At 37.9% G+C, this 27,975-nt stretch overlaps 3 protein-coding genes across 3 annotated transcripts; all 3 read left to right on the forward strand.

Annotated features, from left to right (window-relative positions):
• The first annotated feature begins 6,657 nt into the window (after positions 1-6,657).
• Positions 6,658-15,575, forward strand: znf592 (zinc finger protein 592). Its single transcript, XM_007235666.4, has 9 exons — positions 6,658-8,148; positions 8,817-11,038; positions 11,651-11,829; positions 11,952-12,125; positions 12,294-12,438; positions 12,531-12,794; positions 12,906-13,018; positions 13,118-13,259; positions 13,604-15,575. Exons 2-9 carry the CDS (start codon positions 8,837-8,839, stop codon positions 14,030-14,032), a joined length of 3,648 nt encoding a protein of 1,215 aa, XP_007235728.3. The 5' UTR covers positions 6,658-8,148; positions 8,817-8,836; the 3' UTR covers positions 14,033-15,575.
• A 1,818-nt stretch (positions 15,576-17,393) lies between these two features.
• On the forward strand, positions 17,394-20,779 carry LOC103040897 (signal peptidase complex catalytic subunit SEC11A). Its single transcript, XM_007235667.4, has 6 exons — positions 17,394-17,592; positions 17,806-17,915; positions 18,725-18,874; positions 20,066-20,185; positions 20,333-20,390; positions 20,498-20,779. Exons 1-6 carry the CDS (start codon positions 17,542-17,544, stop codon positions 20,546-20,548), a joined length of 540 nt encoding a protein of 179 aa, XP_007235729.2. The 5' UTR covers positions 17,394-17,541; the 3' UTR covers positions 20,549-20,779.
• A 2,404-nt stretch (positions 20,780-23,183) lies between these two features.
• LOC103041208 (signal peptidase complex catalytic subunit SEC11A) lies at positions 23,184-27,504 on the forward strand. Its single transcript, XM_007235668.4, has 6 exons — positions 23,184-23,389; positions 23,639-23,748; positions 24,599-24,748; positions 26,733-26,852; positions 27,000-27,057; positions 27,154-27,504. The coding sequence occupies exons 1-6, from the start codon at positions 23,339-23,341 to the stop codon at positions 27,202-27,204; spliced, it is 540 nt and encodes a 179-aa protein (XP_007235730.1). The 5' UTR covers positions 23,184-23,338; the 3' UTR covers positions 27,205-27,504.
• The last annotated feature ends 471 nt before the right edge of the window (positions 27,505-27,975 follow it).

Below are 27,975 nucleotides of genomic sequence, written 5' to 3' on the forward strand. Positions count from 1 at the left end.
ATAAGAAGCAAGTTAAAATAATCTTAGCTATATAATCTTTCCTTCAGGTCCTACAGCACCCCACCCTTCTGATAGCCAATCTCCAAGTAGACTGTCATAGACTGTTTTTAACGCAACATTACACAAGGCATCCAAAGGTCACAAGGACAGAGGCAGATAATATTATTATAACATGTCTTCAGCTATATGGGTCTTAATGCTGGGCCACATACAAGCTTTCCCTGACAAATTTACACTTACCTTTATATAAAGTTGCTCTGCTTCAGCTCACTCTAGACCCCAGCCATAGTAGGAATCCTCATTACTTGGCACAAGAGGGCAGTATTCTACAGGGATTACAGCAGAGAGTCAGATTTTAGTGACACAATATATTGTCTGAATACAGAAAATCAGCTGTAAATGCATAAAAACTACCATGCTTAAACGGTTATATCTAACCACCCAAATGACTCACACAGCCCAAACTTCCTGTGGCAAATCCAGTTGGACAAACACAATGCATTCCTTAGTATATCCAACACACATCTAATCTCATCTTTTACATTAGCATAGATTGCAATTCATTTTGAAGAATGAGTGAAAAATTGTGTGAAGAATTTGATTGTATTGTGTACTTCTCTATCTCAATGTTAACTGTCTCTTCAGAACATTCTAAAAGTTATAAATATTTAGTTTATTATTTAATGTTTTAACATTAAAGAATGTTACTATTATACAATATTATATGATTTATATAATGTATGGGGATTGTATTACAAAACATGTGACAATGATCCCTTACTGCTGCACATCTTAAGATGTGTTTGCAAGAAGAACAGAGCAATATAACACATAAAATAATGAATCACTTTGTAAAATCAATGCCAAATGTATGCAAACATTACCATTCCAATTATGTTTGGACTTATTTAAACTATCTGAAATACAGTATATCACATTCATACTGATTGCAGTAAAATATACATCCTGTTACATGTATGAATCACTGTGGGCCCTATTGTACATCCTGACAAGGCATGTCGCGATGCTTGCATCTGCACTGTCAAAATAGCTTTGGAGTTTAGGAATATCTACACTGATGGGCATGGGGGTCTGGAAATGAGGTGTGTTCAGGTCAATTCTGTCGTGTTGTGATTTTGACGGTGGAAAACACAGGTACACCACTGACTGAAATGAACCTAGACAACAGAGTCCATTCCTATAGATGCGCCCAGCGTGCGTACACGCTCACTTCTTAAACACACACACAGATTCCCTGCAGAGTGCAAACCTGACTTTTAACTCAACAATAAACAGAATAACGAATAAAATAACATTGCTGTTCCCTTAAATGAGCTGCTGGCGTACCTTCACAGCGTAAAGGCGCAAGTCAGTATGCTCTGCTGAGACGCTCAAAAGAGCAGTACTGTTAAGATACGAACGCGCCAAAGTCAGAGCGCATCTGGCCCTTAAGGGAAATGGCAAGTGAGACACTGATTTGTTTATTTCACATTATGCAAAAAACACACTCATGATTAGTAAAAGAGAATAAGTGCATGTCTTGCATGTTTTTTGCACCAATACTAAAGCACACCGGCACCCTACATACAGCTGCGTGATACCCAACTGACCGGTGCGCTATAAATCACTAAAATAGGGCCCTTTTTTTTTTTTTTTTTTTTACATCTTCCATACTGTCCCACCATTATCTGATAGTGTTTTTTATTTATCCATTTAATTTAATAACTAGCAGAATCATGCTTTAATGAGGCCCTTTAGCAACATAAAACAATGTAAACTGCAACATTCAATCAGAACTTCACTACAACAAAGGGTTTACAGTTTTAATCCAAGTTTAATTGTGTTTATTATGTTTTTATTGTTGTCTGTTTTATATCTTATCTTTTTCAAGAGTTAATGCTAATGCTCTGTAAGTTGATAGTGATCTTCTGTCCTCTTTATTGGCACAGTAGTATTTTATTATCCAGCAGTTATGAGCGACACAAAATGAACCTATCACTGATCATTTGAATGCCAAAGAAATGTAATAGTTATAAGACGTGAGTACGACCTGTGACTGCAAGGAAGCCTCATAAAGTTTAATAGCGCTTACGTCTTTTCCCAAAGCAATTTATGACGACACAGTCAGCCCTAGCTACCAGCTTCAGTCTGCTGTTTACCAAGCTTCCTCAAGCCTTTAATGTGTGAAAATACATTAACAGAGGGTAATGAGGGAACTTTATAGACTCCGCTGCAGTAGACAGTCATGCTGCACTGGCAGAAAAGCACTTTCATACACGACTTATCTACAAGTTTTAATCATCACAAGAATTACAACCGACCTCCCACAAACACTGCAGCATCTGAAGACGTGGGTTGTTGTAAGAAAAAATCAACCAAATTAATTTAAATACATTATCAGTTAAGTGTCCGTTTTCCAGACTAAGAACTTTTATGGAAATTCTCCTTTTAACATGGGCCAGGGATACATTTTTCCTAACAGGCCCTTAATCTAATAAATATAAAATCAGGGGTTGTTTTGCCATTTGGTTTGATTATGCTTTAATATATTCACATATACACACTGCTTACTTATCAATCAACACTCTCAATACCCATTTTACTTAAAAACAAACAAACAAAATATAATAATGTTATGTTTATACTGAATAATCTTCTACACTGATTCTCGAAGGCCGCCATCAAATGCACCCAAATCATAATTTCATTAGCATCTAAGACACTGTTTTTTTACACTTTATGACAGAAGATTACCCTGGCACCGAATAATGAGTGTGAAGCTCTGTAAATAAATGCTCTAAATGACAAAATATGTGCTTGGAATTTGGGAGAAATGTTGGCCATAATTTATAGAATAAAACAACAATGTTCATTTTACTCAAACATATACCTATAAATAGCAAAATCAGAGACACTGATTCAGTCACTGAAGTGGTCTCTTAATTTTTTTCCAGAGCTGTATTTTTTTATCAAACATTCCTCCCACAGCTGCATTCTCCATCATCTAGTCTAATTTAAATAGTTTAAAGCTGAAAGTGTGGTTTAATTTCCTGTGCCTGTGTGCACAACAGCGTGGAGAGAAACTGCTTGTATATTTGCATAGTAAAGGAGCTGCATTTTCATTCTTAAAAATCTGTTAATGTTCTACTTTCTTACATCTGAAAATTTTAGCTTAGCAGGGACTAAACTTCTGTTTAAAATGTCAAACAAAAACACAACGTTTGGCTTCCAGATTTTAGGGAAACCCCCTAAAAAAGGGCTAGCGATGCTTCTGATATTAGTTCAGAATAGTTTAAGGTCATCTTGTCAACAAAGGGACACAAATGAGATTTTTCTCATTTCTTTTATTAAGCTATTAAGATTAAAGTAAATCCTGTTTCCATTCAGCTCCTTTCAGAGCTCCCCTCTCCCAGATTTGATCTGTTTCTCCGCCTTAGCTCCAGCTCTAAATCCCTTCATCTCTCTTTACAGCTTCTCTGAGATATGTACCTCTCCTCTCATTCCTGCTCTGTAATGAGAGATCATGTTGGAACTGATTCATCAGTGTTGTTTCTCTGCAGCTGTTCTTATGCCTACTTAATGCCTGTGCTCATCAGTTCTCAAGAGGAGTCAGGTCTCTCAAATCCCCCCCCAAAAAAGCAGTTAGATCCAATGCTACAGAAAGGTCATGTACAAAAATTCTCCTTTAACAGCTCTGCTCTGTTCAGTGTTGGCATGCATTGTGTTCTGTTCAGTGTTACATAGATGTCAACCCACACGTGTGTGGGTTGGAAGATGGAGCTGGGATAGTTATTATGATACAGAATAATCTCAGCTCATCTTAACTGAAATGTAATATTTTTAGTCATTTAATCTAAAGGTAAACAAACCATGAAGTAACATATAGAAATACAATAAAGACACAACCAAGATACTGTATCTGTAAAGCACCCATTTTGAAAAGCACACTTCATAAGAATTTATATATATTTTTTTATTAATCTGAATCCGTATACACCTCATATCAATTTGCAACTTATTTGTGTATTATTAGTGTAGATATGTACCCAAAAATTAAAAGAACCAACATTTTGTATATCTAATCTATTGAAATAATGTTGTGCATTCATTTTGACAGTTTCAAATTGAAAATAATTCAACATTAGGGGTTTATATGTAGTTTGTATTCAACTTTACTCTTATGTAAATCTTATACACTGCTCAAAAAAATAAAGGGAACACTCAAATAACACAATATAACTCCAAGTAAATCAAACTTCTGTGAAATTAAACTGTCCACTTAGGAAGCAACACTGATTGACAATCAATTTCACCTGCTGTTGTGCAAATGGAATAGACAACAGGTGGAAATTATTGGCAATTAGCAAGACACACTCAATAAAGGAGTGGTTCTGCAGGTGGGGACCACAGACCACTTCTCAGAACCTATGCTGTCTGGCTGATGTTTTGGTCAGTTTTGAATGTTGGTGGTGCTTTCACACTCGTGGTAGCATGAGACGGACTCTACAACCCACACAAGTGGCTCAGGTAGTGCAGCTCATCCAGGATGGCACATCAATGCGAGCTGTGGCAAGAAGTTTTGCTGTGTCTGTCAGCGTAGTGTCCAGAGGCTGGAGGCGCTACCAGGGGACAGGCCAGTACACCAGGAGACGTGGAGGAGGCGGTAGGAGGGCAACAACCCAGCAGCAGGACCGCTACCTCCGCCTTTGTGCAAGAAGGAACAGGAGGAGCACTGCCAGAGCCCTGCAAAATGACCTCCAGCAGGCCACAAATGTGCATGTGTCTGCACAAACGGTTAGAAACCGACTCCATGAGGATGGTATGAGGGCCCGACGTCCACAGATGGGGGTTGTGCTCACAGCCCAACACCGTGCAGGACGCTTGGCATTTGCCAGAGAACACCAGGATTGGCAAATTCGCCACTGGCGCCTTGTGCTCTTCACAGATGAAAGCAGGTTCACACTGAGCACATGACAGACGTGACAGAGTCTGGAGACGCCGTGGAGAGCGGTCTGCTGCCTGCAACATCCTTCAGCATAACCGGTTTGGCAGTGGGTCAGTAATGGTGTGGGGTGGCATTTCTTTGGAGGGCCGCACAGTCCTCCATGTGCTCACCAGAGGTAGCCTGACTGCCATTAGGTACCGAGATGAGATCCTCAGACCCCTTGTGAGACCATATGCTGGTGCGGTTGGCCCTGGGTTCCTCCTAATGCAGGACAATGCTAGACCTCATGTGGCTGGAGTGTGTCAGCAGTTCCTGCAAGATGAAGGCATTGAAGCTATGGACTGGCCCGCCCGTTCCCCAGACCTGAATCCGATTGAGCACATCTGGGACATCATGTCTCGCTCCATCCACCAACGTCACGTTGCACCACAGACTGTCCAGGAGTTGGCGGATGCTTTAGTCCAGGTCTGGGAGGAGATCCCTCAGGAGACCATCCGCCACCTCATCAGGAGCATGCCCAGGCGTTGTAGGGAGGTCATACAGGCACGTGGAGGCCACACACAATACTGAGCCTCATTTTGACTTGTTTTAAGGACATTACATTAAAGTTGGATCAGCCTGTAGTGTGTTTTTTCACTTTAATTTTGTGTGTGGCTCCAAATCCAGGCCTCCATTGGTTAATAAATTTCATTTCCATTGATGATTTTTGTGTGATTTTGTTGTCAGCACATTCAACTTTGTACAGAACAAAGTATTCAATGAGAATATTTCATTCATTCAGATCTAGGATGTGTTATTTGAGTGTTCCCTATATTTTTTTGAGCAGTGTATATATTCTATTCTTACAGCTGTCCTGAAAGCATCAGTACAGGACAGTGTGTGTGTGCGTGTGTTTTTTATCTCACCTTATTTACAGAAAGAAGGTGTGCTGGATTAGTGCTGGAGATCCTTTAAAAAGTGTATTATTTACTTTGACCGATCAGTTCCAACCATTTTAACAATTCAAACTGTTTAATTCAATATTTTACATTATATAAAACTAGTTCTGATACAATTGCTAGAACTAAATTTTACAATACACATTATGAAATTGTCATTTAACGTTATATTGCATGAAGATTTTAACCTTCAAATATTACCACAATAAGAGAAAACACATGAATGAACTGCTTACTAAATTTATCCAATACAATTTTGAGTTTGGCATTAATATTCAGAAGTGGTCTCTTATGGCTTAACATATTTAATGCTATCAAAAAATAACGTTTATTGAATGTTCTTCACTATCAAGGTATTCATAATTAATCAGTTCATTATTAATGTTTTGTTCTGCCCTTTCTGTTTAAACATCCCCTCGCAAAACAAACCCACAGATTATTATCATTTTTATAACACCTTTTAGTCAGGCAGAAAGAGGGCCATTCCCACGCCTCTCTCTTCCTCTATCTCTATCTCTCCCTCAGTAGCAGTTTTTTTTTTAGTTTATTAACGTTTAATAATTTTCAGACTGAAACAATGTAAAGTGTTAAGTGTAAAGTAAAGTGAAGCAATGTAAAATGTCTCCGTGTTGCAGGGATAATTTTAAAGCAATATTTATAAGCCTTTTAAACTCAGTGTTCTGACTGTATATATAGTGCGTCAGCTCTCTCCCTCAGTAGAAGTATCTAAAGAGCCCTAGCGCGTGCACTACATTACGTTTAAGCTGTTGTAGCTATCAGTCCTTTGATTAATCTATTTGATACACAGATATCTGATTAGAAGATCGTTCAGATTATGGGGGAGACTGTGAGGCTCGGTGTTGTGTTGGTGCTGTGGGTCCTAATGCTGCACGGGTCGCCCGCCTGACTGCCTGCCTGTCTGTCTGCTGCTGCTGCCGCCGTGCAGGAAGAGCAGGACAGCGGCAGGCGGTAACTAGCCTCGGCCACAGGCGACTGTAAACAACACGCATTTCATAATCCGCACAACACAGAGAGAGATAGGGGGACAGCAGTTCTGCGGGCTTTTAAAACTTCACCCTTCGGTCTGCGGACTCCTGATTACGAGCAGTAAACCCGCTACAGGATCAACTACTGATATAAAACAGCCTGCCTGTAGATAGTTAGCCACCTTAGATTGCCTAGCTAATGCTAGCTCGATATTGGCAGAGCACTGCGTTAACCTTAGCTACATTGCTAATTTTAGCTCCGTAGCGAAGCTAGCTTTAGCTCTGTTGGTGTTTGGCTCGGTCGCTAACCAGGTTAGGTTAGCTAGCGTAGCTAAGTTAGTTAGAGCTACCTTAAACAACTGGTCAAACAACCGAGAAGTCTGTGACCGTTAGCTCATATAACCTAGCTAAGCGACAATACTGTGTGTTGGTATATTAACAGTGTAAAAACAGTGGCTATGGATACGTGTTATTAATGTAGCTTAGCTAGCTTAGCTCGTTAGCTAGGTTAGCTAGCTATTGACACACCACTGCGTTAACGTTAGCTATATTGCTAACGTTAGCTAAGCTAGCTTTAGCTCTGTTTGCGTTTGGATCGGGTCGTTAACCAATAGGTTATCTTGTGTTATTTTTAAAGCTGGACAAACTAACGAGACGTTTGCGACTGTTATCTAGCTAATATAACATAGCTAAGCACCGTACTGCGTGGGAATGTAGCTTAGCTCCTTAGCTAGCTTAGCTTAGCCGAACTAGCTAATGCTAACTGCCTAGCAAACACAGTATCTAGTTAGCTAAGCTAGCTTCAAGATCGACTCCACGACTTCAAGTGTAATGATAGTTTAAACATTTTAAAGACTAGAATTCACGTTTTAGAATCAGTGGTTTGTGTAACAACTACATAACTCTCTAGCTAGCTTTGTTTGCTTGTTATATACCACTAGCTTGAGTGGCAGCTATGCACATCTGTATTCCTCTAAGGCTGGCTAGTTCATCATTTTTAGTCGTAGCAGATTGCAACGCTACGAAATCACACCCAGATGCAGGTAACTAAGGGACTACAGTCTTTTGCTTCTAACTGTACAGTGTCAGCTGTTGTCAGTGTAAATGTCAGGCGTTGAAGTTACTACTGTATGCATCATAACAACGTTAAATCGGCTGTTTATTATGGATTAGCCTGAAAGTGTTCATAATGAGATGAAGAACGAGGAGTAGGAAACTGAAGCTGATGGAAACAATAAGCATCAATGAGTGTCAGCGATGAATAATCAACATTCAAATGGTAATAAACACTCCTACACATAAATTGTAGCTACTAAACACATCATGTAAATCAAAAATGTAATTTGTTAATTTGCTTGCTATATTTAGGTATATGTTAAAGCCATATTTAGTATTGGTGTTGTGCTGCATAGTTTCATGTTAAATTCTTCAGTTAAGCTTAGAAAGGACCTGTTCAATAAGCTGAGCAAAAACACCACTACAGTGATTACAATACTATACAGCTATAGGTTTAAGTAAAGTGAATATTGTTGTTTTATTCCATAAACTACGGACAACATTTCTCTCAAATTCCAAATGAAAATATTGTAATTAAGAGCCTTACTTTGCAGAAAATGAGAATTGGCTGAAATAACAAAATAGATGCCCTGGTTTTAATCACAGTTTTCATGCTTCTTGGCATGTTCTCCACCAGCCTTAAACATTGCTTTTGGATAACTTTATGCCACTCCTGATGCAAAAATTCAAGCAGTTCAGCTTGGTTTGATGGCCTGTAATCATCAATCTTTCTCTAAGTAAAATCAAAGAAACTCATAATTATTAAGCACTCTTTTTTCCGTAGCTGTATAATAGGAAGGGAAAACCACTGACTGAAACCTTCTCAGATTATTTTAAATCATTATTTGTTTTTTTATGAGTTCACATATAATTATGTTTCTGTTTTGCCAGGTTTTTAAAATATTTCAACCATGGGTGACATGAAGACCCCTGATTTTGATGACCTTTTGGCTGCCTTTGACATCCCTGATGCTACCAGTCTGGATGCCAAAGAAGCCATCCAGGAGAGTCAGGATGATGCAGAAGGCCACCTTAAACACCCAGAGTTGTGCATGGACAATACAGCATCCGTTCCTCACCCAGGGACTCCATCGGATGCTCCAGCTGTTAGTGTAATAGTGAAAAACACTAATCGTCAGGACTCTTTTGAACCCCACCTGGAAAAGGAGAGCTCACAGTTGGATCATCTCCTTCAAAATGGGTTCAGGAATTCTTCAAGCTCCCTTGACACGGATCTTACCACTCATAGTGATTATACAATGTTGGATGCTTCACCTTTGAATGGGGACTGCTCAAGTGGATTCTTGGAAAAAAATCCTCTGACCTACAATACAGAAAAGACTCCTACTCTCTCAAAGTCCAACTTAAGCTCTGCATCCAGCCCAGAGTCAGAAGAAATTCTGAGCAATGGTATTATTAACTGTCCACATCATGGAGATTCATTTTTTTCAAATGACTCACTGTTAATGTCTGCAGACACCTCTATGTCAGACAATCATGGAAACTCACAAGCATACAAAGATTCTGGTTGTGAATTTGTGGAAAGCCCCATCAGTGTGCCCGTGTTTCCGATGGGAGGTGAAAGTTCAGAGTATAAAAAAAATCAGTTGGAAAAGACCTGTGATCCAGTAACAGTGGATGATTGCACTGATGATGCTGGAAAAAGTTCATACCCAACCCCTGAAACTAACCCTTCCTCTCCTCATACATGCGTCAAAACTCAGCCCTCAAAACTTTCTTCATGCCTTGATGCACTGGTGGCATTGAATGCACAAAGTGATCCTAGTGAGCAAACAAATCCAAGAGACTTGCAAGTGGCTTATAAGGAAAACACAAAAGTTAGTCCTAAAGTGCCCATATCACCAAGGAGCCCAAGAAGCCCCCTCGAAGTAGTAAAACGATTAATTAAACAACCTGACAGCCCTATGAGCATATGCAGTGACAGCAGTGGAAAAGCATCTCCTGCTCTGGTTGCAGGGTCACCCCTAGCAATTCCCAGGGTCAGAATTAAAACAATCAAAACCTCCTCTGGCCAAATCAAACGGACTGTTACTAGCATATTTCCAGATTCTGAACCTGAAGACCTCCAGTCACCCTTTGGATCATCTCCATCTCAGTCATCAGTTGATGATTCCTTCTTTAGGACAATGCCTGTGTGTCATTCCCAAGACATTGCCAGTGAGGTTATTTTTGAAAATGGAAAGCATGAGTCCTCAAAGACACCTCCCTCAGGTTGTGCATCAGCAAATACTGATACTTCTAAAAGTTCAAAGAAACCCCAGTCCCCAAACGATAGCTGTGGACTGAAAAGAACTCAGAAAGCAAGTAAGCAGAGGAAACTATCTCCATCTCCAACCAGCTGTTCTGCTAATCCAAATTACCTCCCTAAAGCATTACACTTGGCAAACCTGAATCTAGTTCCACATAGTGTCGCTGCTTCAGTTACAGCAAGATCCTCCACTCACAGGCAAGACCACACTCAGTTGTCTTCTCCTACAGTATGCAGCAGTGTACCTTTAGTGCACCAAGTTCAAAAAACCTCCCCAAACACACGTGCCATTATTCCCAATACTGCTGCTGGAACTTTAAACAGACTGTTAAATTATACAAACCCTGTGCCAACGTATGTGCCCAATCTGAGTCCTCCACCTGACAGTGATATTAAGCTCCCAGCTCATGGCTTCTGCTGCCTGGAGTGTGGCGATTCTTTTGGGCTAGAGAAGAGCCTCGCTTTTCATTATAGCAGGCGGAGTGTGCATATTGAAGTGACCTGCACCCACTGCTCAAAAACCCTTGTGTTTTTCAACAGGTGCGCGCTTCTAGCACACGCTCGAGATCACAAGAATAAAGGCATGATGATGCAGTGCTCACAGTTATTCATGAAGCCAATAGCTGTTGATCAGATGTCCATGTCCAGTAAGCCTGAACAGTCTGCAACACAGACAGCTCAAGGAAAAAGCACTGTGCATGCTCCCAAAAACAATGCTGTCATGCCTCTCTATCCAGATAAAGTTGTTCAGCCACTTAAATGCCTGGAATGTAATAGGCAGATGTTGGATTATACAGCACTCGCAGGTCACTTTCAAAGAGCATCGACAGAGTCTGAGGGTTTGGTAAGTAATTTTCTTTAACTAGGCCTGTCACAATAACTATTTTATTTGATGATTTGGTGGCCCAGAAATTATTGTGGTCAGCAATATTATTGTAATTTTAAGTCTTGTGTTACTTGTATGATAAAATGACCTGATAATACAATACAAGAGCAATACATTTTTAATTATGAATGAGATTCAGACATTCAAATTGTTTTTAAGGGCATGGGGGTTAATTAATTTGATTAATGAAATAAGTATTTTAATGCAATTTTCCAAAATGGCATAATCATCTATATCTTGAGATATAGATCTGCCAGAGGGCGTCCCAAAGACCTGTCAAAAAATTATTTAGCAGTAATTTTCATATTTTAAATTATGTATAAAATAAAATTCTTGAGAATAGGTTTCAAGAATAAATGTACTGGCTCTTATTATCATAGGCTTATATATTATCATAGTGGGCTCTCATTGCTAAGAACAATATAATGGTCAAACATAATTATTGAGGTTATGTCTATAAGTTATATAAATATTGTGACAGTCCTAGCTTTAGCCATTCTTCCTAAATGACAGCAACGTTAATAAATATTTTAATCTTTTCATTTGGTGTTCTGTGTTTATCCACAACAGACTTGCAAAGTTTGCGCAATGCTGCTTCCAAACAAGTGTAGCTACAGGGCCCACCATCGAATTCACACCAAAAAGTCTCCTTTCTGCTGCCCTGAATGTGGTGCTCTTGGTCACTCTCTGGACTTTCAGAAGCATGTAAAGGAGAACTGCCTACACTATGCACGCAAAATAGGTTATTCGTAAGTAACCCAGATGTGACTGTTTTCTGTTCATTTTTACAAAGTTAATTCACAAGCATCTTCTGATTTTGGATGGTCTGTGTATGTTTTCTGTAAATGTAAACTGTGTTCTCTTCTCCAAGGTGCCTGCATTGTGAGACACTTTTCATGTCAATTCCTCTCCTAAAGAGTCACATTGAGGAGAAGCATTGTGAGGTCCTTTATAAGTGCACCATCTGTCCTGTTGCTTTCAAGTCATCTGATGGCTGCCACATGCATGTCAAGAGTAAGCATGGTGGCAGTGAACCTTCGTATCAGTAAGTGTATCTATTAGTGTCCTCCGTTTAGACCCTATCAGTGTTACCAATTGAAAGATTTCCCTAAAATACTGTAGAACAATAGAAATGTTAATATCTATATATTATATATAACGTATATATCAAAAGAATGGAAACTGAAACGTTTCTCCTAATGTGCTTTTATAGGTTGATCCACAAATGCTCCTGTGAAACTGTTTTTAAGAAGAAACAGCTATTGTATCAACATCTCCATCAGCGCACATGCATATTCAGGTGTCCTGAATGCACATCATTCTTCATGAAAAAAATAGCGTTGGTGCAGCATTTCAAGGTTTGTAGTGCTTTATAAAGTGTACGGATTTACACTCTTCACTGTAGTTATGTTTCCTAATAAAACCAACATTTCTGGAACATTCTGTGCAGGGGGTTCATGGAGGTGTCTTCAGAGGTGAAAAATACCCAAAGGCTGAGACAGAGTCAGCTTCACATAAACTGAATAGTGTGTCAGCAAACCACCGGGCAAAGCTAACCAAACCCGGTAATAAAGCTGTCCGAGAAGCTAGGGACTGCTCAAGTTCACAGAAGTCGAGCAGTTTAAAGAAAACCGGCTGGACCTGTGGAGAATGTCTTCTGTGGATGCCTGACAGGGAGACGTATGTCAGTCATATGAAGACCAGCCATGGAAAGGTAAGGATTACGTTTGTTGTTTATTTTAATGTAGATGTAAAACTGCTGGTGTTTTAAATAATGTGAAAAGACTTGAGTTTAAACAAAATGTTTTTGTTTTGTTTTTTGTAGTCAGTGAAAAGAAATCCCTGCCGGTTATGTGAAAGGTCCTTCAGTTCGTCCACAGGTCTCAGACGACACATTCGTATTGATCATGATGGGAAGAAAAAAGTTTACACATGCTGGTAAAAAGAAAATAGTACTACAGAAACAAGCAAAAACACTGTTCATAGAAGTATCTGTAAGTATATGTCTTGTCATGTTCTGCCATTTTTGGTTTATAGGTATTGCACAAATGAGAAAATGACCTTCACCCAACTCTCCATGCTAAAGAACCACCTCAGCTTAATGCATGGAATCAAGAATCCAGACATCAGTCTCATGGCTAAGTTAGCCTCTCAAGAGACAAGTAAATCCATGGGGTTGGTAAGTTCGATTTAATTTTAAATTTTAGTATCCACGTAATCTGTACTAATGTCTAACGGACATGAGCTGAGCTAACGGACATGTTTGGTACAAAAGCTAAACTTCAGATCATTATATGAACATTGACCAATTTATTATATGTTTAATATTTATATGTTACTAATTTATGCGCTTGTTGGTAAGTCTGAAATCCATTGCAGTCAGTAAGTGCAACCAGTTTAACCCTTTTCTGCTTTAACCCACACCCACATTTTTTTTTGTAATAAAAAAAAAGAATTATAATCAGAATTAGGGTACAGTAGTCCAGAAGTTTCTTTAAGTGTTACTGTCTGTTCATCTTCTAGGGGCCTAAGAGATCTGCAGCAAAAGACAGTGGGGAGAAAGGAGACAGTTTAACATCAGACACCACTCCTTCCAAACGTCTGAAACCCCTTTTTCGCTGCGCCAAATGTGGCCTCACAACTGGTGACCCAGTACAGTTCCAAAAACACATACCTCAACACAAAACAGATGCCGATACACCCCAGTGCCAGAACTGTGGCCTGTGCTTCACATCACAGGTGGCACTGAGCAGGCACCTCTACATTGTGCACAAGGTGAAGGAACCCGAGGGGAACCAAAAGAACAGTCCAAGTGGATTTACGCCAAAATATGAAACGGGCCTATCTGAACTTCAGACTGAAATGTGCAGCAAGACTTCACTGGCACTTCAGTCCAATAGTGCTCTTTATTCTGGCAGCAAAGTTCACACTGTGCATGAAGGAAAGGAGTAATTGACCTGTTCAGTCAGCAGCTGCTATATGTCTAACAGGTTTTCAGAGAGAATGATGGCTGGGCATGCTTACCAACAGTGCAGTATATGCAGCAGACAAATGTGATTATCAAAACACGTTGCCTTACAGTGAATTCTATATTTATCTTAAGCTAATGAACTGTTTAGAACAAGTAGTTAAAAAAAATCATTGCATCATATTCATGACGTCAAGCAATGCTGTTAATGCAATTAATCTTCTCATTTCCATTCATGTATGTAGATAATCATAATTTATTGTATTTTTTAATCATTATGGCAGCATAATTCTGTTATTCTTTTAAGCAAAATGTATGTCTTTGGTACAGGCTACATATCTATCATATGAAATGTATCTTTGGTACATTATACCGCTGGCTCATCCAAATGAAATGTAATGTATGAATTTAATGTTATATTCAACAGACATGCTGGACAGTCATGCAGCACTTTGACCATTTACAGGGTCACCAAATAAGTAATCAGGGCATAACACAACGGAATTGGGTACCTTTCAACAGCCATAGAAAGAATTTGAGATGGTGCTTCTGGTAGCTAGCCAAGGATGCTTCTGAACAAATTCTGAACAAACATATTTGGGGGTCAGTGTAAGATCTTTGTTCAGGTTGCAGCAAGCCTCTTTGAAAGGGGGACTATGGATATTTTACAGTGTTTCTAATGGAAATCAGTATTGTTACTTTTGGAGACCATATGGCATACTTCAGAAAGGTGTTAATGTAAACCCAGGTATCTGCACTCAGAGAGGATATATTTTCATATTCATTCCATTTACTAGTCTTGCTAGCATTTATATTTAATGAGCCATTCTTACAATCAAAATAGCACTTTTGTAAATGCATATATGGAGTAACAGGACTTCACAACTTTAATATTTACTCAGATCTATATCTTCACTCTTGTGAAAGAGTATATCGGTGCTGTCACACAAAACCTTGTATCTTGCTGTGATTCACTTTTTGACTTTTAATCTGGCAGTTATGTAAATTTTTTATTATGAATGGACCAGTAGAAATGCTCCAGAATGACTCCGTTGACTTTCCTTAAAAGTTAAGAAGGGTTCTTCCTTCTCCTGTAAAGTGATCATTTTAGATACAAACGTTTTTTGTTTGACAGCGACTACAAGTTTCATGTTTTTGTTCTTCATAAATGTATTTTCGGATTATTATAGTTTGTCTTTTATTTTGTATTTTATTCTGATTGTGTCTTGATTAAAACTCTACATCGGAAATGTGTCTGCTGTTGACAATTTTTGGATATACTAATCAATATATGCGCTGGTCAATTTCAGTGTAAAAAGATTTTATTTCAAGTCATTGCAGAGCATTTATAATGGTTCAGTCATAACTTAATTCTGGCATAACGTAAATGGCATATGATTGAAATAAAACTGCCAAAAAGGAAAAACAAGGGTTTTGCATGATTGATACCTGCTAGTTTAATTGTCACAATGCAGCAGTTTCAGTAAGTGACCTACAATCATCATCGTAATAAAACAAAATGTCTTATTTGTGCTGATTTGTGGTATTTACCTTAAAAAAATTAAGTGATTAGTTTAACAAGTGTTTTTTCTCAGGACCCTAACCAGCATCTAAATCACAAAATAGTCTCCTACCTTTCTGGGGCAGTTTTCCAGACAGGGATTAGGCATAGTCTTGGACTCATTTTAAATCCACTGAAAGGAAAATATACTCTTCGATTAGGCTTAATCCCTGTCTGGGAAACCCACACATTGGGGCAGTTTCCTGGAAAGGGATTAGGCCTAATTTTAGTCTACATTTTCCTTTCAATAGAAAATATTGAAAATGCTGTGTAGTCTAGGACTAGGCTTATTCCTTGTCTTGGAGACCAACTAATTGAGTCTCATTATTCTTGGCTGATTAGATTCTAAATGTTTTATTAGAACATTTTTATAATCCTTTTCTGGTAATTTACTGGCCTGCAGACTTCCAACATTTCCAACAAACCTAGTTAGTTATTGGGGTTGCTAATAAAAAATATATATATTGTGGCGTGGAAGAGGAAAGAGGACTCGTGAGACTCATTACAAGTACTCAACAGCTATTTATTAACAGGCTTGCCACTCACTTATAGCCTTTAACAAGGCTAGGAGAGCGAAACCCAACTGCTCACACAGTATAAACAGCCTTAAGGTCACTAAACCAACTAGGAATCTACCGGATGGTAGATTCAGAGTGGTGCCCACCACTCTGCATAACCCCACCTAAAAGGGAGGCCCCACACCTGACATCCACTCACACACATGCACACAGAGGCGGGCACACGGAGACAGGCACACAGAGGCGGGCACACAGAGACAGGCACACAGCAGCCACACACACACACAGATGCCACAATATATTATATATGCGTATATAAACTTGCTGTGGGAGAATGCAGTATCCTATGCCAGTGGGAGTTGTTTGGACAAGACTTCCAATACTACATTGGCCTAGGTAATATGAGTTTCCTATATGCGTGTCTGAGATTATCAATTTTGTTTAATAGAGCATTTATGCAGTCGTGGCCTGGGTTCACAGGACTGTCTTAACTAGTAACCGGATTACTTCCGGGGACAATGATGTGAGCATGTTGTTGTGTTTTGAAGTGTTGTTGCTATTGTTAATTCTGAATATGACAAAATAAAATAATACAAATATCGCACAAACAATTAAGCATGAAGCTTAGCTGTTTGCCTTGTTCAGTAAATGATGTTACAGATGTTCACTGCAGTGTTTTGTCTTTTTTTCTGAATGACAGAAAAAAAAAACAAGACGACCATAAGTGTTCATAAAAAAAAGAGACGTCAGAAAATGAGGGTTTAAGAAGCTGCCCCACCACTAAACCCATACATCACCCAGTGCCCCTCTTAAAATACCCCTCCCATTTTTTTTTAGTTTTTTTTTTTTTTTAGCATTTTTCAAATTCAAATAGCGATCAGCTAAAATCAGGGGGTTTAGTTACCCTTTAAAGGTTACTAAACAACATTTTCCCCAAATTTCAAATAAAAATATTGTCATTTAGAGCATTTATTTGCAGAAAATTAGAAATGGCTGAAATAACAAAAAAGATACAGACCTTAAATAATGCAAAGAAAACAAGTTCATATTCATAAGGTTTTAAGAGTTCAGATATCAATATTTGGTGGAATAACCCTTGGCATATCATCCTCCACCATACATATATATATACATATTTTTAGCTTTTTTTTGTTGTTTAGTTGTATATTTAATAAAGAATTATATGAAAAACTCTTAAGTAGTTGTTGCTGATGGCGGACGTGCTCTTATTTTGTAAAAGCCTCTTTAACGCAGTTTCCTCCGGATTCTAAATCAGCCTTTCCTGAATCACAGGAAGTTCCTCTGTATCAGCCCGTGTTAAATTCTGTTTATTTATCCTCCTGCTCCGCTGTGAGGAGTGTAGAGAGAGAGTTTAAGCTCAGTGTGATTATAATCAGAGGATCTCCGCGGTAAAATGCTCTCTCTGGACTTTCTGGACGATGTTCGGCGGATGAATAAGCGGCAGGTCTGTGTCTCAGTCTTACAATACGTCATCTTTAATTTCTCTCCTGAGTTCAGATCTCCTCTCCTCTCCTCTAGAGCAGAATCCACACTTTAACTAACTACAGATTCTCCCTCAGTCCGCGGGGTTTCTGCAGCTTCTACTGAGGAGAATGAAGAGGAGGGAGTTCAGCAGCTGTTCCGGAGAGTTCCTCACCCGTATTCCTCTCTGTTTCAGCTCTATTATCAGGTGCTGAACTTCGGGATGATCGTTTCTTCAGCTCTGATGATCTGGAAGGGGTTAATGGTGGTCACTGGGAGTGAAAGTCCCATTGTAGTGGTTCTCAGGTAAGAACATCTGATCTGCTGTGAATAATCATGAAGATAGGAGTCCATAACGGAAGCTCCACACCTGCCCACTGTATCAGCCTATCAGCAGCTGTTTGCAAATCAATAATTGTATGTGTAACTGTCCTGTTGTTGTACACTGCCTGGCCAAAAAAAAGGTCACACAATAATATTTGGGTGGACCAACTTTAGCTTTGGTTGCAGAACACATTCACTGAGGCATTGTTTCAATAAGCTTCTGCAGTTTCACAAGATCTATTTCAATCCAGTGTTGCATTAATTTTTCACCAAGATCTTGCAGCATTGCTGATGGTAGAGTCTGACCACTGCACAAAGTCTTCTCCATACAGCACATGCCAAAGATTCTCAATGGGGTTAAGGTCTGGACTCTGTGGTGAACAATCCATGTGTGAAAATGATGATCTCATGCTCCTTGAATCACTCTTTCACAATTCCAGCCCCATGAATCCTGACATTGACATCTTGGAATATGCTCATGCCATCAGGGAAGAAAAAAATCCATTGATGGAATAACCTGGTCTGTATTCAGTATATTCAGGTAGTTAGCTGACCTCATTCTTTCAGCACATACTGTTGCTGAACCTAGACCTGACAAACTGCAGCAACCCCAGACCATTTGTTTAGTTAAATCTAGGTGGAGACTTTTTTTGGCCAGGCAGTGTATTAGTGTGCATAAAATCAACTAAATTACACTAGTTGAAGCATAAGTTGCAGATGTAAACTTTGTAAAAGAAGACACTGTATCTATTGTTCTGCATGTATGACTGTTTTTGTTTATTAAAACTCAGTGGGAGCATGGAGCCTGCATTTCACAGAGGTGACCTCCTCTTCCTTACCAACCGTGTGGAAGATCCAATAAGAGTGGGAGAAATTGTGGTGTTCAGGATTGAAGGAAGAGAGATCCCCATTGTGCATAGAGTGCTAAAAATCCACGAGAAGTAAGTGATGTATTAAATTTGTATTTTAATATCTGAATTTCAGCCCAGAATATTAACAGCACAAAAACATCAGCTGGAGTCTCTCAGTTCCCTTTAATTATTATAGGAAGGCAGTGCACTCTGAACATTTTATTCAAGATCCTGTTCTTTCCTATTGAATTTAGGGCATAGGATCAGTGTTGAGGCAGTGCTTTAGATTTTTCAACATTTCCATATAGTTCAGGTGTTAGAATGTAAACATTTGTTGTAAGTAGATAGATGTCAAATTTAGAGTCATATTTGTTCTGAACATCTACGACAAAACAACTATTACAGAACAGTCATAAATACATAGCTTAATGCACAAGCCATTCATTAGAATTAGAAAATGTTCAGTCAGTATTAAATTACAATTACTTTCATTTTTTTATTAACCAAAACACATCTGAAGGTGTGCAACAGTACAGTGTTCTCAAACTGCTCTCTGAATATGGTTAACAATAAGGCTTCTGTTTTGTGTAATAACTCTGTATTGTAGAGCTTGTTGTAAATAAAGGTGTGTAAAGTAGTCTCTTCTTCATGTGATTCTATCAGCTATCTTTAAATTATGGTTTTTGATGCACTGCATCTGAGGGATCAGAGATCAACGGTGTTCAGTTTAGACTTGTGCCCTTTACATTTTTGCACTGAAATTCCTTCAGATTCCTTGAATGGTTTATTTCTATTATGGGCTGTAGATGGAAAATATGCCAATCCTCTCCTTTCTCCTATCCCTCTTGGACAAACATTATTTTAAAAATAGGAATGATTGGCCAGAGCTGCCTGCTGCTCTGTGTTAATTTTGGCCAGTGTTCATATATGTTCCTTTTATTGTTGCCTTTCCTGTGCCTGCAGTTAACTGCATATCTGCGTATAAACTCTGTACTCTAATATTAAAATGCACCTCAACATCATACCCATGGATTAGTGCTTAACACTCCATGTTCAACTCATGAAGGCATTGCAAATTAACTAATGAATTTAATTAAGGGTGTGTTTGACGAGGCAGAAAGCTAATCTCTGCAGAGTTGTGGCTCTGCAGAGATGTAGTGCTGTGTAACTTGTTTCTGGTCTAGAATTTTGCTAATACACGTATCTTGAATTGATATTGTGTCCTAATATTTAACATTAAATAGCTGAAAGTAACAGCTGAAATTTTGTTCATCTTTTTAGAGAAAATGGAGATATCAAGTTCCTGACGAAAGGTGATAATAACTCTGTGGATGACCGAGGCCTGTACAAGCGGGGGCAGCACTGGCTGGAGAAGAAAGATGTGGTGGGCAGAGCCAGAGGGTAAGTTCCAGTTTAGCACAGACACACAGGCTGCATCTCCAACAGTGATGCTTACTGTTGTTCTACAGCTTTTTATTTATTCTTAAACACACATGTTTACACAAGGCTTTTTGTGGTTTACAGTTTTTAATCTTTTTCCCTCTGTAGGTTTGTGCCTTACATAGGAATTGTTACAATTCTAATGAACGACTATCCTAAATTTAAGGTAAGCCCAGTCTGCAGTTAAATTTTTTTTTTTTAATGAAATCATGAATGTGTTTATTACACGTCAAATGTTCTTTCTTCATATTTTGTTTCTTTTTTTCCATACAGTATGCTGTACTATGTATGCTGGGACTTTTTGTATTGGTACATAGAGAGTGAAACTCCATCAAATCTGGAATGAAGAGGAAAAACGGTGTGGAAACCCTGCTGTGGGCCAGTTTTTGTAGTGTGTTAAATATGCTTGTTAAGATCATGCTCATGCTAAAGCTGGTCGTGGCTATTTTTTATTCTGTCAAAGTCAGTTGTCCAGCGAGGGGTGAAATCTAAAAAACTTGTAACATTTGTTTTTAATAATCTTGCCATGCCATACCAAACCCATGTTCATGTTTACTTCTTGTCTTCTTTCTGATGTTCTTGCCCTCATATGTTCGAATCTCTCAAACCTGTTTCTAAAGTTCAGAATTTTGTATGGAATAAAAAAAAAAATGAGTCAAACTTTAGCATCATTTCATTAATGATAATATTTAGAGGTTGGATAAATGGTGAATGATAAAACAAATCATTATAATCATTCTTTGATGTCAAAGGTTAAAAAAAGCTTCTCAAGGTAGGAGTGTTATCTAGAATTTGTTCAGGTCAGTAACAAACACAGGAATCTGATCCAATATTGTACAGTTAGTATAATACAAAAAGAAAAAAAAATAAACTAAAAATTGTATACAAAAAGAAAGATTTAAACTGTCAAATAACTAACAGCTGTGTTTGGATAACATACACCAGTGACACAGGCAGGGCCTTTGTCTCTTATCTTTACATCATGGTAATTCCTGTACAGGCTAGCCCACTTAGTCCTGTACAGTTGAATTGTTTTACCTGCTATACTAAATATTTAATTTTGTGCTTTTTGTAGAATTATGGTCCACTGATTCTACACAGTGGTCAAATATAGGCCCAGGAGTTCCACATTTCTGGGCAGCTCTGCTCCAGATGTATAGGTCATGCAGTTTCCTGAGCTCTTTTATTCCTGATCCTATAAAGGGCTTGGAAAATGTCAGCCCACACAGATCTAGTGGTCCCTGAAACTGTTCTGTATCTTTATAAGGGACATTTTCTAGACAATACAGTCCAAACATTTTTCAGTAGCAAGTTGATGCTTTTCTTAAGTCAAACCATTTCTGATCCAATTCTGAAAAAAGCTGCAGATATTAAATTAGAAGGATAGATCTTTATAAATTCATACCCTTAAAAACACCACTATGTGAAAAAATATGGGGAGGGCCTTAGATACTTGATAACAAGAATGTGTTCATGTGACTGTTTGTTGTCTGCTTTGTATAGTACTGTCTTACATGAAGCTAAAAGACAATGCATGTAAGGGGGGAGGGGGTAAAGGAACCTGGAGGATGCTCTTAAGTGTTTTTTTTTTACAATATGAATGGTATAAATTATTGTTTAGTTATCAGTAGATAACTATGGTCTCTTGTATTGTAGATTGTATTGTATTATATATTCTAGTTATAATTTTTATATCTGATATCTGATAAGGCCATATTTTTTAACCCACTATTGCAGTGATTTTCTAACTGTTTAGACCATGTTCCACCATGACCAAATTAAACTTACTGCCTACAAGTAGAACAGTATTCCTACTGAGAATTTCAGAATGATTTCAACAGAGGAAAACAACAAGAGTGGAAAGCAGTGAACTACAGTGTTAACTACCTTATTTAGCTATTAACTATTATGTGGAAACTGCTGTGATCTGTTGGTGACTGTTGATTGATACAGCATATCTTATGGTATTCCACAGGGTTTTACTCTTACTTTGATGTTAATAATTATAAAAGTGAGGGCCTGAAATGTAAGCTATACAAGTTTTAACAGGTAAAACACTAACACAAACAAATTAATTGTTAGGAAAAATTACAGGTGGGAAATTTTATAGATATCGTTCATTAATATTTTAATGCAAGCAGATTTTTTTCTTAGGTCATCTAGTGTACCACCTTGGGATGCTTTAAGTACTACCAGTGGTACCCGCACCCACAGCTTGTAAAACACTGCTCAATGGAATTAATTATATTTTTGGGAGGACAAACAATTGGCCACCTTAACCCTTTCTCATAATTGGATTAATCTTTGTGTAGTATACACTGTAAAACAAATCTGCAAAATTAATGCACATACTGAAACAATTTCATTTTGTTGAAAAATATATTTTTTCTCTTACCAGATAGACATACTCTTGTATTTTTGTACTTATATACTAAGTTGACGGTCAGTCTACAGACCTGAACCCCATTGAAAAACATCTGAATGTAACTATGTAAAATGTAAGTTGGTCACAAGCCATCAAACCAAGCTGAACTGCTTGAATTTTTGTGCCAGGAGTGGAATAAGTTCACCCAAAAGCAGTGTGAAAGACTTGTGGAAAACATGCCAAAATGCATGATTAATAATCAGGGTAATTCCACCAAACATTGATTTCTGAACTCTTAAAACATTAGCATTGTTGTTTCTAAATAGATTAAAACTTGTTTACTTTGCATTTTTGAGGTTTGAAAGCACTGTACCCTTTTCATTATTTTGACTATTTCCCATTTTCTGCAAATAAATGCTCTAAATAGCAATATTTGTGTTGTCCAGAGATGTGTGTATATATATAATGACCTGTTTGTAACTGTGTTCTCTGGTAATTCTCAATAATAAAACCCCACAGTGTGTGTGAGTGCTGCAGGACTGCAGTGGTGTGTGACTGACTGACAGCGTGCTCTTATTTTAAGCACAGCTCTTTAGCTGTTTCCTCCGGAGGCTAAAACACAGGAAGTTTAACCGCTGCAGCGATTCAGTAACTTTACTACAGTTTTTTATCCTCCTGCTCCGCTGTGAGGAGTGTAGAGAGAGAGTTTAAGCTCAGTGTGATTATAATCAGAGGATCTCCGCGGTAAAATGCTCTCTCTGGACTTTCTGGACGATGTTCGGCGGATGAATAAGCGGCAGGTCTGTGTCTCAGTCTTACAATACGTCATCTTTAATTTCCCTCCTGAGTTCAGCTCTCCTCTCCTCTAGAGCAGAATCCACACTTTAACTAACTACAGATTCTCCCTCAGTCCGCGGAGCAGATCAGCCTCTATAACTCTCTCTCTCTGCTGCTGCGGGGTTTCTGCAGCTTCTACTGAGGAGAATGAAGAGGAGGGAGTTCAGCAGCTGTTCCGGAGAGTTCCTCACCCGTATTCCTCTCTGTTTCAGCTCTATTATCAGGTGCTGAACTTCGGGATGATCGTTTCTTCAGCTCTGATGATCTGGAAGGGGTTAATGGTGGTCACTGGGAGTGAAAGTCCCATTGTAGTGGTTCTCAGGTAAGAACATCTGAACTGCTGTGAATAATCATGAAGATAGGAGTCCATAACGGAAGCTCCACACCTGCCCACTGTATCAGCCTATCAGCAGCTGTATGCAAATTAGATAATATAAAATTCGCTTTTATATAGATAACTGTCCTTTTGTATCAATGTGCATAAGAGCAACAGAATCACACTAGTGGAACCGTATGCTTTAGATGTTCCTACCAGTCAAATGTTGGGACACACCTTACATTGTTCTGCAATGTAGATTAATACTAAACTCATCCAATGAAGAAAAACATATGGATTTATTTAGTAAAAACAAAAGCTTTGCACATCTTGGCTGGATTTTCTCAGTCAGCTTTGTAAGGTAGAGTCACTTGTATTGGCTTTCGATTAACAGCTGAAACAGCTGTTTCAAGAGTTTTGCCCTCTTAATGTGCTTAAAAGCATCAGTTGTGTTGAGAAGAGGTAGAGCTGTTATATAGTGAATATAGTCATATTTGAGTAATGATCTAATGCACTTTATGGCAGGAACTACTCAACTGAGTAAAGAAAAAAATCACTTTAATTAATGGTCAGTCAATCTGAAAAATTCCAAAAACTTTTAAAGTATCAAGTGCAGTCTTAAAGACCATCAAAAACGTTATGATGAAACAGGCTCTCATCAGGACTGCCCCAGGAAAATAAGAGCAAGAGTTACCTTTGTTAAATGCTTCACAGTGTTTTTTAAGTTACTACATGATTCCTTATGTGTTCCTTAATATGACCTTAGTGTTAATTTACAGTGTAGAACAAATAATGTTACAACTGAAGATGTATCTATGTTTCTGCATGAATGACTGTTTTGTTTATTAAAACTCAGTGGGAGCATGGAGCCTGCATTTCACAGAGGAGACCTCCTCTTTCTCACCAACCATGTGGAGGAGCCAATAAGAGTGGGAGAAATTGTGGTGTTCAAGATTGAAGGAAGAGACATCCCCATTGTGCACAGAGTGCTCAAAATCCACGAGAAGTAAGTAAATAAATGTTTTAAATGTATATTTTAATATCTGTATTTCAGCCTAGAATACTTAGACCACAAACACATCAGCTGGAGTCTCTCGATTTTCTTTTATTATTATAAGAATGCAGTGTACTCTGAACAGTTTATTCAAAATCCCACTGTTTTCTGTTGTGTTTATGACTTGAAGAGCGATTACTTAGATGTTTAACAGGTTTTGGGTTAAAAGTTAGTAGTCAGTTGTCAGAAGTTTAAAAAACCCACATTTGTAGGAAATCACTGCCTGCATTTCAGCAAATCTTTTAGTTGTTTTTGCAAGAGGCCTCTAGTTCAGATAAATTTTTCAATTGTCTTGCTTACTAAGTCTGTTTAAGGTCTCTCCACAACATGAATATCACGTTTAGATCAGGGGACTGTAAATGCCATTTTAAAAACTTCAGTTTGTTCAGATGTTTGATACTTTTATCTAGGATTTTTTACTTTGTAAAATCTACTTTTTACTCTACCATTGCAATATTACTAATGCCACTGGCAGCAACATACCAAAAATATGACATATCCACCTCAGTGCTTTAATTTAGCATATGTTTTTTTTCTGAAATGCAGTTCATTTTAATGTATGTTTTCAAATGTACCTTTGCTGATTGTGGTCAAAGAGTCCTATTTTGGCTTGAATAGTCTGCAGCACTTTTCAGACATTAGCTTGTTTCTCTAAAAGTCCTATAGCCTGCTTTATTTGAGTTTATTTATTGGACAGGATTTTACAATTGACACTTCCATTAAGATTGTTTATGCAATAGATGTCTTAAGTATTTGCTTTTTTTTTACCACTGTACAAGTTGTTCTCTCTGAGGGTTTTCTTATCTTTTAGATCTGTTTTTGACCTTCACAGTTTTGCCGAGCTGCAGTTTCTTCAATGTTTAGAAAGCAAACTGAAAACACTTCTGAAACATTCTTACAGTCTTCCCCTGCCTTGTAGACACTAGTATGATTGTTCAGTTTATTCAGATGATGGTAACATTCCTCAGGCCTGATTTGCTAGTAAATGAGAGCTTATTAAAATTTTGCAACACCTATGTTGTCCAGACATTTGCGCAGGCTGTATTAATGAAGTTGAATCTTAGCAAACACAAAAATACTGAATTTTCCATAAATATTTGTTTTATGGTTTTAGACCTACCTTTTTTGGTCCAGACCATATAGTTTGGTTCAAATCAAAATATCAAATGTGAAGGGTGTTGCAAATATCTGCTTCTTTTTTAATTTAGCTTATCACTAAATGCATATAAGCATGTAATGCATGAGTGCACAGCCACAGTACTAGAGGGATGGACTCAAACTTGCCCTAATGAAGCAACCCAGACCAACAATTCAGGACTGGATCTGTTCATCACTGATGTGCAGTCACGCATGTCTTTTTTGAGAGGTGGCTCAGGGTCCAAATTCCTATTAATGACTGTAGAGGGAGACCAGAAGCCAAAAAATTACCAATTTACCCATAATGCTGCTTTAAGAGCAGGTTTACTTCTAATATCAAAGGTCTCTTTTCTGAGTCACCACATCATGTAAGCTATGCTGGCTTTAAACCAAATGACTGTTCAAGTGATTTCACTATTGCTGACAAATGTCCAAAATTAATGTCCAAATAAAATGATTGAAATCTTGCTAGTGTTACTGTGTGTGCCCATCGTCTAAATCATTTGGTGTAAGACTGAGAATCTGGCAGGGTCACTATTTGCAAGTCTTTTGGGACTCCCCATCATGCTCCTGGTGGAAATATACTCAAAGAGAACAATACAGCAGAAACAGAAGCAGCTTTTGGCCACAGCTACCTTTATGTGTCTAGTAATTAGTAACAAAAAAACTAGACTAAAAACGTGTGATTATTATATTATGTTCTTGAGTAATTAACCTCTTATTATTATGTATTCTGTACTAATATTCAACATTAAATAGCTGAAAGCAACTCCAGTTGTGATTGTGTTCATCTTTTTAGAGAAAATGGAGATATCAAGTTCCTGACGAAAGGTGATAATAACTCTGTGGATGACCGAGGCCTGTACAAGCGGGGGCAGCACTGGCTGGAGAAGAAAGATGTGGTGGGCAGAGCCAGAGGGTAAGTTCTAGTTTAGCACAGACACACAGGCTGCATCTCCAACAGTGATGCTTACTGTTGTTCTGTAGCTTATTATTTATTACTGAACTCACATGTTTACACAAGGCTTTTTGTGGTTTACAGTTTTTATTCTTTTTCCCTCTGTAGGTTTGTTCCTTACATAGGAATTGTTACAATTCTAATGAACGACTATCCTAAATTTAAGGTAAGCCCAGTCTGCATTATTAAAAACGGAAAAAAATTGCTTATTACATGGCATGTTCTTTCTCAAATGTTTTTTTTTTTTCTTTTTTCCATACAGTACATAGTACTATGTATGCTGGGACTTTTTGTTTTGCTACAAAGAGAGTGACACTCCTCAAACAAAAACGGATTAAGAGAGGAACGGTGTGGAAACCCTGCTGTAGGCCAGTTTTTAAAGTTTGTTAAATATGCCTGTTAAAATAAAGCATATTTATTTGCTCAATTTAATGCTGGTAAAATCTATTTTAATTATGTCATAATTTACAAACCAGAGTGAAGAAATATAAGAAAATATATATTTTTGTAATATTTGTATCAATTAAGTCATGCCATACGAAACACATTTCAGTGTTAATTATTTTTATTCCTGGCTGAATTTTGCATGGAATAAATAAAAAAATGAACCAAACCAACCTGTTATGTCATTGTATTCAAGTAAAAAGAGTAACAAAGGTGACCTAGTTATGATTTTTTGGTGTAAAAGGTAAAGGTATTAATAAATAAGAATACTTCATTAAGCTTCTCGGAGCAGAATTGCTGTCTGGGAAGAATGTGTTTGTGACATTGATTTAGAAAAGAGGAATCTGATTCAAGATCATTACATAGATCTGCTTACTTTGATAAACCTTAGAAATTATAATAGTAATATAAAGGAGTTGAATTTTTAGTAGAAATAAAAATCGAAATAGTGTTTATATAGTAAACTAAAAACAAAAATAGAGATTGGATCTTGGACAGCGACAACATATTTGTAGTTTAAATGTTGTTAAAATGGGAATTAAATATTAATTGTGAAGTTTTAAAAGTACTGGAAGCTAAATGGTTAGGTAGGTCAATCATGCTGGATTAATACTAAATATAATATAAAACAGTACTTTTA

This window comes from Astyanax mexicanus, chromosome 9 (genome assembly GCF_023375975.1).
Source record: "Astyanax mexicanus isolate ESR-SI-001 chromosome 9, AstMex3_surface, whole genome shotgun sequence".
Classification (NCBI taxonomy): domain Eukaryota; kingdom Metazoa; phylum Chordata; class Actinopteri; order Characiformes; family Acestrorhamphidae; genus Astyanax; species Astyanax mexicanus.